The sequence below is a fragment of the Populus trichocarpa genome, chromosome 14, assembly GCF_000002775.5.
Source record: "Populus trichocarpa isolate Nisqually-1 chromosome 14, P.trichocarpa_v4.1, whole genome shotgun sequence".
Lineage (NCBI taxonomy): Eukaryota > Viridiplantae > Streptophyta > Magnoliopsida > Malpighiales > Salicaceae > Populus > Populus trichocarpa.
In genome coordinates, this window is record NC_037298.2 from 12,840,461 (window position 1) to 12,858,758 (window position 18,298).

At 34.1% G+C, this 18,298-nt stretch overlaps 1 protein-coding gene and 1 long non-coding RNA gene across 2 annotated transcripts; both read left to right on the top strand.

The window, feature by feature from the left end:
- The first annotated feature begins 9,721 nt into the window (after nucleotides 1-9,721).
- LOC112324008 (uncharacterized) lies at nucleotides 9,722-11,415 on the top strand. The gene is made up of 3 exons (XR_002977540.2): nucleotides 9,722-9,925; nucleotides 10,476-10,532; nucleotides 11,088-11,415. It is a non-coding gene; the product is annotated as an uncharacterized LOC112324008 (long non-coding RNA).
- A 2,607-nt stretch (nucleotides 11,416-14,022) lies between these two features.
- LOC7469356 (glyoxylate/succinic semialdehyde reductase 1) lies at nucleotides 14,023-18,246 on the top strand. Its single transcript, XM_002320512.4, has 8 exons — nucleotides 14,023-14,208; nucleotides 14,452-14,562; nucleotides 14,695-14,796; nucleotides 15,449-15,550; nucleotides 16,332-16,447; nucleotides 16,717-16,795; nucleotides 16,874-17,044; nucleotides 17,912-18,246. Exons 1-8 carry the CDS (start codon nucleotides 14,104-14,106, stop codon nucleotides 17,993-17,995), a joined length of 870 nt encoding a protein of 289 aa, XP_002320548.1. The 5' UTR covers nucleotides 14,023-14,103; the 3' UTR covers nucleotides 17,996-18,246.
- Nucleotides 18,247-18,298: the final 52 nt, after the last annotated feature.

Here is an 18,298-nt window from a genome sequence, read left to right on the forward strand (position 1 = left end):
AAACAATCTAAAAGATCAATTACTATTTTAAAAAATAAACTAAATAATTTTAAAAATAACAAAGAGTTTATTAATTAAAAATTAAATTTTAAAAAATAAAAAACAAAGAAGAGGCCAAGCTCATGTGCTGGGCTTAATGAGAAAAAGTTGATGCCCACCTTTTTTTTTTTAAAAAAGAACGAAATGCCTTCCGTTCAATTCTATTTAATACAATGAACAACACGTCATATACCTGGACAAACAATGAGTTATCTTTATGTATATTTTTTAGTCATCTCTAATGATTGAAAAATCAGAGTAAGAGTTTTTGGTTTTCACAACTCATTTTCATTTAAAACACCTCTTAAACACCATATAAACCTCAATAAATATATTTTAACCCTAAAATACCCTATAATCAGCATGTCTACATGATGACATGAGGTTATTTTTAAAATTTATTTTTATTTTATTTATAGTGATTAAAATAAATATTTATAAGAAATCAACCAATTTAAATTTTGAATTCTAAAGGAAATTTTTTTTTCTTGAGTTGAAATTCCTCATTCTTATTCATGTGTTCCTTTATTTTTTTTAACAAAAGCATATCTTTTTTTTATGGGAAGTATAGTTTTATGACAAAGAAATTAAAGTAAATATTTATAAAAACATCAATGATTTAAATCAAAGTGAAAACAATGCATTTATTTAATCAAAACTTTATTTTCTTATCATTTTTTTTCATTTTTGTTTAGATAAAAACATGTTTTTTATTATTAAAAGAATACTTTTAAAATAAAAACTCATCATCGTTTGAAAAGAAAACTTAAAAAAAAAAAACAAAAAAAAAACCTTTATAATTTTTACAAAAATGTATAAATAAATAAAAGGTTCATATATTCTTAATTTGAGAAGCAATATAAAAAATATACAATAAAAAGGAAAAAACATGCATGGCCTAAAAAATAAAGCCTAGGTGTGTCTAGGCGCGCAATGAAAGGCCTAAATATGTCTGGACTTTTAAAAAAGGCCAAGCACTGTACTTCTTGAAAGTCCAGGCTAATGCGCCTGCCTTGTTATAGAACTTAAACATGACTGAACTTCTTTTTTTTTTTTTTTTTTTAACTTTGTAGTCTTTTGGGTAAACGACATGTAGTTTGTTGGTACAAATTCTAGCCACCGGAGGTCATTGAAAATCATGGTAAGAGTATTTTAGACTAAAAACTCAAATTTCAATTATTTTTCACCTAAAAACTTTCGAAAAACATCATAAGAGCCCAAATAACCCCAATTCTAACACAAAACACCGTCTAATCAATTTAAAACTCAATTGAAAGTGGTTAATGAAAACTTTTTCTTATCCACTCATTTATTCAATGATTTTCTCTCCTCTTTCTCAACATTTAAGGACTAAAAGGTAAGAAAAATTAAATTTAAGATACATCACAGTGAGATTCACTTGTTTGGCCACACCAATTTTCGCAACACTAAATTATTGCTTCATGTCCCACAAGAAGTTTTCAAGTTCCTCAGAACTTCTTGCCCCACTGAAAGACTTCAATTCAGGAACTTTAGGCTTAGATGTATTTTCCCCACTAAAAGTGTTTGTTATTACCCGTTTCATAATGGCAATAGTTTCTTCGACAGCTTTCAACCGTTCACCTGATTATGCCACAAGAAAAATATACAAACTTTTAGCCCTTTCAACATTTTTCGTAGTTTCCCTTAATGAATCAATGATTCAGCATTCTTCACCCTCTTTCTCTTGCCCTATCAAAATCTCAACACCAACTATTCTCGAATAGTTACCATGACTTTAGGGTGCATGATCTTAAAACCAATCACACTTCGATACCATATGAGGTCAGATTTTTCTCGTCAAAATTTTCCAACCCCATGCTAGAGTTAGCCTTCCCTCTGTTGATCCTTTCGTGTTTGCCTAACAACTAAATGTTTCCCATCACCAAGAGGTTTTCTTGCACTCTCCCTTGTTACAAGACATATGGAACACACAAGTAGAAAGGATGCAACATGTACAAACACATAAGTTATTATAAGAACAAATCTCAACTTTTCATTAACTCAAAAGGATATACACAAGTTCGTTAACATGTGTGCTATACACAATGGAACTTGCATTGCATGCTACACAATAATATTTACAACCTACATATTACAAAGTATAGTGGAAGTTACAATAGGAACTTGTCCTTAAGTTCGCGTACATTTCATAACATATGTCCCTTAATTCTGGCCATTTCTTTCCCATACAAGAAACTACTAAAAACTATCATAAACTATCCCAAATTGCCGTAACTCCCTTAACTTGCTTCACAAACTAATTGTTGAACTACCAATATCCTTGATGCCAATTCTATTATGCCTAAGCATGTTTTGGATTGTTCGTCATCCAAGTTTGAGTTCATGTCGAACATCAACCTATGTCCTATTGAATTGTTAGACGTACATTACTGCTGAATCTACCACTGCCCATGCGTAATGCCACTGTTTATGCATGTTTCCATCCATGTCAGTAGTGTTTTTCATCAAGTCTTGGACTATCTATCTCCAGACTTGTCGTCAACCCCTGTTGCCTATTATGTTGACTTTGCCGATTTCATCAATGCTATTGATTTCAATATTGTACTACTATGTCATTCTAACACTATTTTTATAACTGTACCCTTGTCGAATTTAACCCCATTACATACCTTCCTTACCAGAAGTACCCCTACAACAAGTTTGCCCATTATCACAGTTTTGTGTCACCCTCACATAACCTCTCAGTCTAGCCCATATCCAACTAGAATTTTTTCCATCAAATCTACAATGCCTAGGAAACCTTGATAGTCTCATCATCAACTAGTTTATGAACCAAGTCGTGACTATATTCTTCTCTAAGGCCCTGTTTGTCTCTCAACTTTGTCAAATCAAACTTTAAGACCATCTCAAAGTATCGAAGACTAGTTCATTGATCTCCATCTTTAACAAACCTCAACTACAACACCATACTATCACCTACCTATATGTCTGCCAAAATTATATGCGACTCCCCCAAGTCACACATAACAATACTCATCTCCTTGGCAACCTTACATTCCAAGTTCATTCACCCACAAGCTATCTTCATGAAATTTAGATGCTTCCAACAATGTCTTAGATATCCCATTTTCCCCATGAACGACACCATATAAAACCCACCTTGAAGAATCAAATAAACCTCATAAATTCACCCAACTCTCTCAGCTACCTCATATGTAACCTGCAAGTATAGAAATGAGCAACCATATTTTGGTGATCAATATATCTTGTGCCAAAGTTCTTTGGCAAGTCTCAGCCCTGTCCAAGCATACACACATAACATCCTAGTATTGAATTTGTATGACCTGGTTTTCATATGCTATTGTTGTACCCAAGATACTTCCTAATCAATCATAAAATTTTATTGACATAATAGCTTTGTTGTCCAACCTTTGTCACAAGTTTCAGCCACCAGAAATTCCTGATATGATAGCCTAATAAAGGCATGCCATTTTGCTTCCATCACCATGAACCATTCGTTTTCATAATTCATAGAATAACCATAATTCTCTATTGCCTCCTACCAAGACAATATGCTAAACAATCCTCGTTGATTTGTTCGGCTCCTTAACCAAGCCCCTTCCTCACTCAAAAAAATCTCCACGCTGAACAGTCTCATTATCAAAGTGCAGAACTCTCAAAATCCTCAACGTCTTTGCCTTCCTCCACCAAGACAGCGCATCAAACCATCCTCATCAATTTGTTTGATTCCTCAACCAAATCCTTAACTTGGTTACTGAATTTTTCACCCTAAATAGTCCTCATCATCAAGGTGAATGAATTCCCATCCCAGCATATCTGTTAGTCAAGATGCTTATACATATGTTCTACCTCCTTGCCAATATAGCATATTAAACCAAACACCCGTATGGTGTAGTTCGGTTCTTCAACCAAAACCTTCGCGACTCGGTTACTGAATTCTTCATCTTACACAATCCATCATCAAGATACTTTGAATCCCTAAAACATTGTTTCCTTCATCCTAGCCCATTCGTTTACCAAGATGCAGACCATACATGTTCTGCTTCTGTCACCCCAATCTGTCTCAACATCAAAGTGCACAGAACAATCCTATATTATGCCCTACCCAAAGCAATTAACCAAGCAACATCTTCCACCACAAGGATCTTCCTTTTTGACCAATTCTCACGTGATCCATTCCTCAATTCTATCTTTTTTACCTCGTATTGTCCATCGCCAAGGTTCCCTCCGAAGACATCAATTTTGCCTTTATCCTAGGTGGTCTGGCCAAACAACATCCTTCCTGAATAGTCTAGCCATATGACCAAGTCTCTTGACTTAACCACTAAATCTTGTTTCCATCACCTTGAATAATCCATCATCAAGATACATAAAATCCTTAGATTTTACCTCCATTAAAATAGAACAGTCATCTCCACTAAAATAGAACAGTCATACACCAAATCTTCCATTGATTAGGTTGGCCACACAATTTTGTTAAGCCAAATGAAGCAAGTATGCTTTTCATATGATTTTGTTAAACTATTTATTAAGTGTTGTTAGAGCATTTGTTAAGTCAAATGACATAACCAAGAATTCATATGCATCATACCTCGTTACACATGTCATTTTGTGCCCATCCCCTTCAGCAATTCTAACTTTCCAATACTTGGATCGCAAGTCTAGCTTTATAAAGATGGAAGCCCTATATAATTTGTCCATCATGTCTTGAATCAAAGGAATTGGATATTTATTTTTATTTATTTATATCTTTTTAGTGTCTGGTAGTCCATCTGTCTTTTTTTGAAACAAAATAAGAGTACTATAATGAGCTTTGAAAAGATGTATATATACAGTGTCAATCAACTATCCTAACTGCTTCCTTAATTCAACCAACTCTATAGGTGACATTCAGTAAAGGGGTGAAATGATGGTTTCGCTCCTAACACCAACGCAATGCAATGTTCTACATCTCTCCTTGGTGGGAGTTTCATTTACAGATGAGATAACATCACATTCTTAAATTACTACAGCACGTTAGTAATTTCTTTTGGTACCTCATCATAATAGTCTTTTTTCTCATCTTCTACTATCATAAGAAACACTTTTCATGTTTTTATAATGCCTTCTCAATAGCAATGGTCAAGATCAAGCTTTTTACTCTTTTAGTGGCATTTGTTGTTGTGACATTGCAACATAGGACAAAACATGGGTAGCCCTCACTTGTAATCATAACTCCATTTAGATATAACATTAAAGCGATCTTGGATTTTCTTAATAAATCAAGACTAAGAATGATACCATAATCATCTAAATTCACAACCAACATATCTTGCTTACCTCTTCGTTGATCCAACATAATCGACACATCAAAGGACATACTTGCAATCTTATATGTCTTAAAATTTACTATCGTTATGAAGGTGTGGCTACAACTCAATCTCAAGCCAAGATTTTTCACCAATCGATTAGCTAAGAATATGTGGGCCGCACCCGAATCTAGTATGACATTAATTAGCTGCTCATTTACATTGATTTATATATAGATCAGACCTCTTACCATTGACTCTTTTTTTTCACAATGCATCAATCCTCGTCAAGTCTTGATCAACAAGACTAATTTCAGCAGCCGCATCCAATGATTAAGCTACTTAAAAGTTAAAACATGTATATAGTAACTACCCCTTCATACTTATCATTATCTCCAACCTGAATAACATTTAGTTTATCCCTTTTTGGACATTCTCTAGCAAAGTGAGGACCATCACAAATGAAGCAGTTAAATTTTGGTTTGGTACTTTTACCTTGTGCACCCATTAACTTAGTCTTGTCCTTATCCATGACAACTTTCGATGTACCCCTACCAGACTTCTTCTTTTCTTCCTTGTCATTTACCTTAGAATTAAAGGAGGTTGACACATAACACTCTCTAGTAGTTGATTTAAAATCAACCAAGTTGTCTATAGCAGCGATAATAGAGGACAAATCTTTTACCTTTTGCTGTCTTAGTTTTGTTTGTGCCTAAAGTTGGATTCTAGACATAAAGTTGAATAACAAGTCCTCCCCGAACATATTCTTGATGTCAAGAATCAAAGAACTGAAAGATTTAACATACACATGAATTGACCTGTAATATTTCAGCCTTTTTCAATTTCTTCCACACAATTCAAGACGTGTTGTTCGGAAGAAATTGCTTTTTTAGCTTTTGCTTTAGATGATCCCACATCTCAATCTTGGACGTCCAACACTTAAATCCTTTTTGGTTCTTGTCCTTCACCAAATTTTAGCATCACCCATTAGATACATCCTAGTGGGATCCATTTATTCAACCTCGCCGATCTTCGCAATAATAATGTATTGCTCTATGTCCCACAAGAGATTTTCAGGTTCCTTTAAACTTCTTGCCCCACCAAAAGACTTTAGTTTTGTCACTTTAGGCTTAGATGTATTTCCCTTACTAGGAGTGTTTGTTACTACTCGTTTCATAATGACAATAGTTTCTTCATTGGCTTTCAATCATTGACTCAATTCTGCCGCAAGAGAAATGTATAAGCTTTTAACCCTTTTGGTGCTTTTCATAGCTTCCCTTAATCGATCAATGATATAGTGTTTTTCACCCTCTTCCTCTTATTATATCAAAGTCTCAAGATGCAACAACTATTCCTAAATAACTTTCAAGACTTCAGGTTGCACGATCTCAGAACCAACTGCGCTCTGATACCACTTGTCACAGGGTTAAAATTTTCACCCTAAAATTCAGCCCTATACAGTAGTTTAGTCCCAACTAAACTAAGCTTTGGCTCATCATTTCACTCATGTTTACCTACAACTATGTGTTTTGCTCACCCATAGAGGTTCACACAATTAGCTTATTATAAGCAAATAACCAACACATGTATGAAAAGCACACAATAAATATAGAAAAATCTCTCAACCTTTATTAATCTCGTAAACAAAAGATTTACACAATACAAGTGTGTGTTATACACAAATATTGCATGCTACACAACCAAAGCTTTCCAACCTATTTATAGACAAAGATATGTGAATTACAAGACACAACTATTATCCCTATTTTTCAAGATATAGTAGGGCAATTTCTCTCCCATGTTCTCTATTAACTTAGCAGCCTATTTTCCAGCAAGTGTTGGGCAATTTCTCTCCCATGTTCCCATGACTTTAGTGGATTATAGAGCAATCCCATCTCTACCCCATGTTCAGCCACCTATCCATCAAGATCTGGATGTTTATAACTGTTATAACTAACCCACAATCCATATGTCTAAATGCCAGCCCCTACTTCCAGTTTTTGTTATGTTTATTATCAGCTTAAAAGGTTCATGATCCAAGCCTCATGTTCATTCCAAGTCAAGAACCCAATAACTTACACAAATCATTGCACGTTGCCTGTCGAATTTATTATTGCCTATGCAAGGCTATCATTGTTTATTGCTGCTGAATTCTAAGCAATGTGCATTCATTGGTACATCCTCGTGCCTAGACCTCTAACGAATCATCCCCACCAGAAGAGTCTGACATCCTCATCGAAATAAAGGTAGAGTTATTCATGCCCTTTGTCTTTGAACTGCCATAAATTGGTGTTATTTTCCCACGAAACCTCCAAGTTTTTCTCCCATTTTACTATAAATTCAGTTTGTCAATTCTTCCTATGCTAGCTGAGTCAATGATGATCCATGATCTTGACAATACCATTGTCAAATTGTTTGTGAATCATTGGAGGAGCTCTTTGCAACTTACTTTCTTCTAAATCCTCTTGGTCTTTATGGAAAGGTCTCAAATAACTTGCATGAAAAGTTGGATGAAGCTTTAGTCGTTATGGCAGTTTCAATCTATAGGAAACAACCCTCACTTTTTCCATGATTTTGAAAAGTCCATCATATCTCAATACCACCCCTCGATGCTTTGACTTCCCTATAATGTTTTTCTAGATTTATAGAGTTAATTTGAGCAAAAATTTATCTCCCTCACTGAATTCCAGTAGCCTTCATTTCTGGTTAACATGCTTCAACATCTTTTTTTTCCTTATGTAAGCTATTTTAAACTTGCTTAAACAATTTTTGTTTTTCCATTGCAAACCTATATGCAGCTAAACTTTCCCACTAGATTTTTGCACAACAATCTCGGTAGGATTTTAGGGTTGTGTCCCTAAAACTAACTCAAATGGGCTTACTTATGTTGCTGAGAACTTTTAAAGATTGTAGCAAAATTGCACACCATCCAATAATTTCAACTAATTTCGTTACATTGCAATCATGAAGTGTCTCAAATATTCCTCAAGTAAAGCATTTATCTTTTCTGTCTGCCCATCGGTTTGCGGATGATTGACAATGGAAAACTTCAGTATTGTCCTTATCATGTTAAATTGTCCATATTCTGTTTATGAATACACGTCATGATCACTAACAATATCAGAAGGCACTTCAAAATACTTTACCACATTTTAATATAACAACCTAATAACAATCTTAATTGTACAAACTGTCGAGGTAACCACAAACACTACATACTTGGTGAATCTATTCATGACAACCATGACTGTGTTTATGCCATCCTCCTTCAAAAACCCAACAATGAAGTCCATTGAAATTGATACCCAAGATTTGTCTGAAATCAGCAACGACTGTAACAAGCTTGCCTCTTGTTGTCATAAGGTTTTGTCTTACTGACACACTAGATAAGTCTTGATGTAAAGTTCTATATCGCCATCCATCTTTTGTCAATAATAAGTCTAGGACAAAAGGGTAAGCATCATCTCTCAACCTAGATGTCCAACCCACTGCGGGTCATGATTCTTCAGCATCAAATATTTTCACAGCTTCCTTTTTGGCATAAAGATCCGACCCTCTTTTATGCAGAGTAGGTCGTGTTCCAACCAATATCTTTGTATTGTCTCTTCTCATACAAGATCAACTAACTTCTTATACGTTGCATTTTCCCCAACAACTTGGCAAAGTCAATCTAGCATGTCCGACTCCAACTAAATAATAGCAAAAATAGTAGCAATTACCTCGTGTCTGCTAAGTGCATTCACAACTTGATTATACCTCTCTGGTTTGTGTTCCCATACAAAGTCATATTCTGTAAAACCTCAAGGCGAAACATCATAAATTGACTAGTTTTATGTAAAACAAAAAAATTCATAACTCTTGATTGGGTTATCAAAAAATTCTGAAATTTTGCGTGAAGCCTTCTAATATGATACCTTAGCTTGGGTTAAAATTTCATAATTTTTAGAGAAATTCTAAAATTTGACGAAAAATCATAAATTGACTAGTTTTATGTAAAACAAACAAATTCATAACTCTTGATTGGGTTATCAAAAAATTCTGAAATTTTTCATGAAGCCTTCTAATATGATACCTTAGCTTGGGTTAAAAGTTCAGAATTTTTAGAGCAATTCGAAAATTTGACGAAAAATCACAATTCGACTAGTTTTACGTTATTGGATGTAATTTTCAATCCGACCATCGGATTGAGCTGAAATTTTATGAGGAATCTTAAAATATATTGAATAAAATCTGGTTAAAATTTTAAGATGAATGGAGCTCGGTAGTGCTAGCAAAAAAAAATTAAAGACCGTCAAAGAGGAAAAAATATTCATTAAGGGTATAATAGTAATTTGCCATTGAAAACAAAACATATAAGCTCTCCTTTTCTTCTATTAACTGCCGAATGGGCAGAAACAAAAAGTGAAAAGAGAAACAGAGCATAACGTGAGAGAAAGAGAGAAAAATAAGGAAAAACAATAAGGAAATTGAGAAAATACCTTTATAAGCTTGCAAGTTCAACCTCTAAAACACTAAAGCAAGTGAAGGAATGAGGATTTGAGAAGGGGAATTCAGCTAACTTTGGAAGAGAAGAGAAATTGGAAGAAAAGCAATAGGTAAGCATGAGAAGTTTGGATTTACTGTTTGATGTAGATGTTTTCTTAAGCTTATTTGATTAAGTTAGGAAGTAATTTCATGGAATTTTACCTTAGTTTCCCTTAAATCCTAGATTTTTGAACTTAGGGTTCTTATGTGAATTTGGGGGAATTAGGAGGGGAAGGAAAAATGATGAAATTGAAGTGGAATAGAATGAAAATAAGTTGAAATAATAAGTAAATTCAAATTAAAAGAGAAATAAACTAGTTAAAAGAAAATATGAAGACAAGATGTCTAGATTGTGTTTGAATATAGTATTTAGATAAAATGAATAATATGATGTGAGGGTATAAAGAATAGAAGAATTATTTGATGGAGGAATTATGAACATAGAGTAAGCAAAGAAGTAACTTGAGTTAAATATGAGGTTGTATGTAAAATAATGATGTTATATTTGAGAATGAATTTTTATTAGAACAAATTACAAATAAAAATATTGCGTGCTTTGTGTTTCGGCACGTAAGAAAAATATTGATGGACTAATGATATAATGACACTTGATTGATTCAGGAGTTATGTCTGGAGCTGGTTATCAGACAGGAGGAGCTGGGTCATCCCGAGCAGAAGGTAGATGATTCGTCACCTTATTTTGTAATTTTTAGTTTCCCTAATAATCTATGTTGCTTATTTAATTGATATTAAACGAATGGAGCAAATGAATAAATTGAGTTATGATTATGTGAATTACCGGTAAATTATGTGAAATTACCGGTTTTGTTGGTTAACAAAGAGGTTAACCGGATATGGGGTAATTCGTATGGAATTACCGGATTGTTTTGCTAATAAAAGAGGTTAGCCGGATGCTGGGTAATTCAAATGGAATTACCAGATTGATTGGCTAACAAAAGAGGTTAGCCGGATGCTGGGTAATTCGAATGGAAGTACTGGATCTATTGGTGACTGAGGAAGGAAACCAAATTTCTGAGTAATTATATGGAAGTGTTAGATTTATTTGGTAATTAAGATGAGTTAGCTGGATTTGTAAATTTTGAAAAGATTATGTAAATTAAGGGATTAAGTTAGATTGAAGAAGAAGTATTAAATTTCAAAGGTTAAGAGTAATTAATTAATATTAGAATAATATAGTGAGTAAGTTACTTAATATTGTTATTGTTGAAACAGGTACACCACGAGGTGATGCAGATCGTTAGATGTAGGAATACTCCTGTTTATGAATTACTATTTTGGAATGTAATATTCATGTCTTTACTTTGAGTGTAAATCCTTTTGTGTTGTAAAAATTAAGTAGAAGGTGTAATATGTAGTGGATGTATTATATATATGTATAGTTATTAGTATGACCAAATCATTTTCAAAATGATAAGATAAGATTTATTATAAATATAATATGACTTTTAATCTTAATGTTGTATTTATGTAGTTTAAAGGCTTATATGTAGTTAGTAGCATGTATTACGTTTAATGATGAATTTGTTTATCTTTTGAGTTGTTTTGGTAGTACATTTATGTTGATTTACTAATTGATATTATGATACTTGCATATATTGATAAGTATAAATATTGAGTTATTGTTTGATGAATGGAATGTGATCCAGGATGATTGGATCAAGATGGAAGTCGTAATGACATATAATAGAAGTGTTGTCGATAACTTGGTACCAACAAAAATAGAGGAAACTCTGTCAAATTTTTTTTTTTAAAAAAAATCTCATAATATTAGACATATTACCCAATACTTGACATTGGTAAAGAAATGTTGGGAGATTTCATGATATTATAATTTGAGGGTGTTACATATTCGGTCAAGAATTATTGCCACTAAGCTTATTGTTGTGACAACTTCTTTTTATCTTAAAGACGGTGTTAGCAACGTTATTGGTTTTGACAATGAACCTTGGTCTCAACAAATATACTCTCTATACGCAAAAGCAGTGTACTACTATTATCGTTTCTTTATTAAGGGTCGAGTATTTTTGTTCAATATCATTCAACTTCTGACTCTAAAAAACAATCAGATGTCCCTCTTTTACCAGCACTCCCCCAATGGCCTTAAAGCATCAACATGGACTTCGAATGGCTTCTCAAAATCAAGTATACCTAAGACTGGAGTCGATGCTACTGTTGTCTTTAGCTTTTCAAAAGTCAGCTGGTAATCACTTGACCATTCTCATCTCTTATTCTTTTTTAGAAGATCTAAAAAAGGAGTTGTTTTTTGTTGTGACCCTCAATAAATCATCTGTAATAGTCTACAAGCCCCCAAAAAGGATCTTAACTCTAGGATTGTTTTTGGTGCTAACCTCAATGAAGGCTTGAATCTTGCATGGATCCATTTTTACCGATCCTCCCCAATTAAGTGGCCTAGAAACATAATCTCAGATTTTGTAAACTCATATTTTTCTCTCTTTACAAACAATTCATGTTCCCTCAATCTATTCAAGATTTTCAAAAGATGAATTACATGATCTCACATCCCCTTACTATAAATTACAATATCGTCTAAATATACATCAATAAAAACTGTCTAAGAAATCATACAAGACATCATTCATAAGATTACAAAAATATTGTTGGAACATTTGTTAATCCAAATGGCATGACCAAGAATTTGTATACATCATACCTCATTACACATGTTGTTTTGTGCTCATCCCCTTCAACAATTCTAACTTGCTAATACCCGGATCGCAAGTCTAGCTTTGTAAAGATGGAAACCCTACATAATTTGTCCATCAAGTCTTGAATCAAAGGAACTAGATATTTATTTTTAATTGTCACCTTGTTTAGTGTACAATGATCCACACACATGCGAAGACTTTCATCCATCTTTGTTTAAAACAAAATTGGAGCACCGTAAGGAGCCTTGGAAGGACAGACATATCCAACGTCAATCAACTCTCTCAACTTCTTCCTTAATTTTACCAACTCCATAGATGACATTCAGTAAAGGGTTGGGATGGTGACTTCACTCCTGACACCAATTCAATGCGATGATCTATAACCCTTCTTGGTGGGATTTTTTTGACAGTTAAGGCAACATCACATCTTCAAATTGTTGCAGCACATTAGCAATTTCTTTCAATACCTCATCACAATAGTCCGTTTTCTCATCTATTACTGTCTTAAGAAACACTTCCCCACCTTTTCATAATGTCTTCTCAATAGCAATGGTTGAGATTAAGCTTTTTGCACTCTTAGTGACATTCGTTGTTGCGATATTTGTGTATTTTATGAAGATCCAATAGCCAATAAAAAAAAGGAGATAAAGTAATATGTCAAGAGAGAGAAATAAGGGAAGAAAAAAATGAAAGAAAAAATGGATCATCGGGAACACACCGGGACTCTGTTTTCAATACATCCAGTACCATTAGAAAAATCATGACGAGAAGATTTTAACTATGAAAGAATTATAGAAAAACACCAAATACCTAGTTTTGAAGGAATTATGGATAAGTGGGCATGGACACATGGCGAAAGTGGATAAAAGAAAAACCAAGAGACTTTGATCAGAAAATAACAAACCAACCTTAATACCGATGGCTACTCTCCTAGCATAGTGGAAAGCATGAGTAACTGCCATGTAAGATGACGTGGTAGGCATCCAACGAACCATAAACCACACAATCTTTATTTATTTAGCCTGTTTGGAAGTGTATTTCGGTAGTTTTTTAAATTGTTTTTCACTCAGAAATGTATCAAAATAATATTTTTTTATTTTTTAAAAATTATTTTTGACATCAGCGCATTAAAATGATCTAAAACACCAAAAAATATTAATTTAAAATAAAAAAATTTTAAATTTTAAATTTTTTTAGAAATACTTTGAAATACAAAAATAAACAGGTCCGACTACACAAATCATCCATCCCTCCTTGACTCCGAGGAGGAATAAAACAAATAACAACGAAAACATAAAAATTAGTAAATAAATCAAATATTATTTATAGCAGTAGTGAAACAGTAATGTTTTTTTAAAAAGACGAGGATTGTTGATGTGACGCTGTTTTTAATGTTTATCACTCAATAATTAAATAATTTTATGATAATTTTTTCCTTGTCCACGATTATAATGAAAGATACTATTAGCTATACTTACTTATAAATTGATACTCCTAAAATTAAGAGCAGAGTTTCTTCTTCTTCTTCTTCTTCTTCTTCTTCGAAATAGAGAGAGAAAAAAATGGAGGTAGGGTTCTTGGGGTTAGGGATAATGGGAAAGGCCATGTCCATGAATTTACTTAAAAATGGCTTCAAGGTCACTGTCTGGAACAGGACGCTCTCCAAGGTACCCACCTTTTGTCCTCTACTACTACCCTTACTTTTGCAAAAAAAATTCTCTTTTTTTTTTCCTGTTCTTGGGATCTGATTTATGTGTTTTTATGTACTGTGAAAGTACTTGTGATTAATGTGGTAAATAAGGTTCTATGTACTTAATGGACAGTAGTTAACTAGATAAACATGCTGCTTTAGTATTATTTTTGTGTTCTTGCTTAATTGATGACTAAAAGTTTGGTTGCTGTAACTGCAGTGTAATGAACTGGTGGAGTTTGGTGCATCAATTGGAGAAACCCCTGCACAAGTAGTCAAGAAATGCAGGCTTACTATTGCTATGTTGTCGGATCCTGCCGCGGCTCTTTCGGTCTGTAATTTTACCAAAATGTTTTAGCTTTTGGTTTTTGTTGAATACTTCCCTTTTTGTGGAAATTATTATGAATAATGATTTCTGATTGCCGGGTAATTTGACTCTTCTTACTGAAATCCCTTTGTTTAGGTGGTTTTTGATAAAGATGGTGTACTTGAGCAAATTGACAGCGGAAAAGGTTATATTGACATGTCCACGGTTGATCCAGAAACATCTTCCAAGATCAGCCAGGTTCTAATTGGATGATAATGCTACTATTTACTGTCAATCCTTTCTTGTGTTTGGTAGAATGTCAATGAATTTTTATGGAAACTGTCATATGGTATGCTTAGAGATTTCCAATTTGGTGATGGTTAGTCCAAGAGGAAATGATACTCCATTAATTTTCGAAAGAGATGATATGAGTGAACTGCATCTAACATCAATAATTTGGGAATTGTTGAGGCGTGCTAAAAAAAAAACAATAGGAATAGCTCTCGTTATGCTCTTGGTGTATCTTCCTTATACTGACCTTGGTTGAAACTTTGAAGGGTAGATTAAAGGATTGTTATCTGATCATAACACTCTAGCAATTGTTGGATATTTCTTTTAAGGCTAATATCCTAATATGAATTTGGACTTTGTTCGAGGAAGGAAAAGAAAAGAATTTGCTAAGTACAATGTGTTTAGAAGATGTCATGTTACTAATGTGTGGACTTAGGATGCATAAATCCAAAGCTTTGGAAACCTTCCCCTTTATAATTATCTGTTCTACTCCTTCTGTTTTCATTACTGAAGACTGCAAAACATCCTTAAACATCTGGCGATGGTTTCTTTTCTTGTGAGCAAGATATTGTTTGCCACTTTTTTATAAATTACTAAGCCATGCGGCTTATATCTACAGGCAATTACATCAAAGGGCGGTGCCTTCCTTGAGGCTCCTGTGTCAGGTAGCAAGCAGCCTGCAGAAACTGGTCAACTTGTAATCCTTGCTGCTGGGGATAAGGTCAATTAGTGAATTGTTTTATGATTGAGCTGTTTCTTGCTATCTGATATATTTGCATGTTTGCTGAACTATTCCTTTGAAATATCAGAGGCAGTAAAATCAACCCCCATTTCTGCACAGGCTATTGCCATTTATTTGCATACATAGATGACCAAGTTGTATCTCTTAAATAAATAACTTCAACTGTGGATTCATCTGATTTTGGACAACATCTCGGGCATATTTCATCCAACATGTTGGAGATATAGATATAAATTGAATGTAGAAAGGTATAAATGGATGGAGTTTTACATGACTGTCATCTTGTCCTGTAGTTATTTCCACCTGTTACTTTTGCATGAATAGATTGATACTCTAATTGATCTTTTATTGCCACTTAGATGGGAAAGTTGCTATCAGAATTATCGCTGCTATAAATTGGTTTCATATGTACAATCCTGCAGCATCATGTCTTAATAAATAGTTTGAAGCCGTTGATTGGACTGTGCTAATGTACAATCTAGTAGTTGTTCAGAAATGGTGTTGCATGCGACATAAATTTACTAGTAAACTTTACTCTAACACTGACGGATGTTGTAATTCCTTCCCGAGGTTTGTAAAATGACAATATAGGGTCGTGTGGGATATGCAAAGGATTCATTTGCTTCTGTTGTTAAGAAAGACAATTTTGATAATACAACTATGTAATGCAGACGTCTTGATATCTACATTGATGTGAGGAACAAAAGTATGTTTCTGAATGCATCTGTTGTTTACTGCTGCTTACAAATTATAATTTTAGGGGTTGTATGAGGAATCAATTCCAGCTTTTGATGTTTTGGGGAAGAAGTCTTTCTTCTTGGGGCAAGTCGGAAATGGAGCAAAAATGAAACTTGTGGTCAACATGATAATGGGCAGGTAAAGATTGCTTTTATCATTGAGGCAAATATAACTAATATATAGTTGCTTCTATATCAGCAGTATTTAAATGTCAATGTATATATGAGAAACCAATTTTAACCTTGCATTTTGCATGTCAGAAGTGAATATTTATTGTGATCAGAGCTGGCACAATAAACTCTACACTCCGACTGAGTATTTGTTGCAGCATAATGCGCATTTGCTATATGTTGAAGTGTTGATGCTCTCAATGTTGGATATAGATTATGATCTCTCGTGTTTTGCAGTATGATGAATGCATTTTCAGAGGGACTGGTGCTGTCAGAAAGGAGTGGACTCAACCCACATGATCTTCTTGATATCTTGGTGAGATAGGAAACAAGAAATTTCATGTGACTTGTGTTGGATTAGTGTCTAAGTCTTAATGAGCTACTTTTCTGGCAGGATCTTGGTGGAATAGCTAATCCAATGTTCAGGGGAAAAGGACCAGCTATGCTCAAGAGTAATCACTCCCCTGCATTTCCTCTGAAACATCAGCAAAAGGACATGCGGTTGGCTCTAGCTCTTGGGGATGAAAATGCTGTGTCAATGCCAGTAGCAGCGGCAGCAAATGAGGTTACACTCCTTTCATCTTAGTTATCTTTTTCAAACAAGTTGTTTGGTTCTGGTGTTAAAAAGCATATGGGTTCGAATGATCAGTGAATTTTAAAAAGATGACACCCAAGAACTGGTACTGGATCATTTCAAACAAACTGAACAAGAACGATCAACATGTGTATAGTTTTTGAATTGCAAAAATGATAATTCCAACTTGACTATGAGCTACTGTTTCTTTTTGTCTGCATAAGATAGTTGGATAACTTTGTAGCTGTAACTTTTTCAGATATTTTTCTGCCCTTGCCAATTAGTTCATTGCCATCTATTTTGTTTTTTATCCCATGGGGAAGTGTGGTTTTGAATAAACCGTGCAAGCAGTTCTACAATTGTCTTTATGACCAGGCAACCTCTCATATTTAGATTTGCTGAAGTTTTCAATTCATACTGATTTGCTGTAAGATCTTTAAGAGTTTCTTGCTTATGTTAGCTCTGGATGGTCAAGTTTGGTCTTGTTGTCTGCTAGCACTAGGATTGATCCGGTACTTTGAGAATAATTATTGAATTTCATGGTGGTGGTGCTGTTGTTGCACGGAGCTAAGGAGGGTTACCTCTGATTATGATAGATTGCAGATTTGAAACATCCTTCATGAATATACTACATGTATAGAGCAGTCATGGAAATAAGCTTCTGTGAGTTATTGAGTTCTTTTCCCCTCCGGCCTTGCTAATCATCAGTGAATGTTGTTTTGGAGTCTGTTTGACATGGATTGGTATTGATGCGCATTCTTGTGTCAGTTTAGAAAGCAAATGTCAGTAACTGTTGAAAGTAGAAACGAGTAGCTTCGGACAATTGAACCCAAACTCAGTAATTGTATTTGTTTGCAGTCTTTCAAGAAGGCCAGAAGCATGGGATTGGGGGACCTAGACTTTTCAGCTGTGCATGAGATTCTGAAGATGACCAAGGATTAATCACTCCTTGATAGTTCACATGACATTGATTCAAAACACAATGCGCAGCTCGGACTTGGTTTGCAGCCCTGGAAGTTGTAGCCTAGTTCATCAATCACAAGCTAGATGATGAAGCTCCTTTAATGAATGAATTGTTGACTTCAATTTTTGTTCTGTTTTTTTTTTTTTCATTTCTTTCACCAGAACTCTTTGGCCGTGAAAATAAACATAATTTGCTTGGCAGGATAAACAGCAAACTTTCTACTTGAACATACACTCGGCTTCTGTAGCAACAAACCAATTCCAATATTAGATGAGAACTTC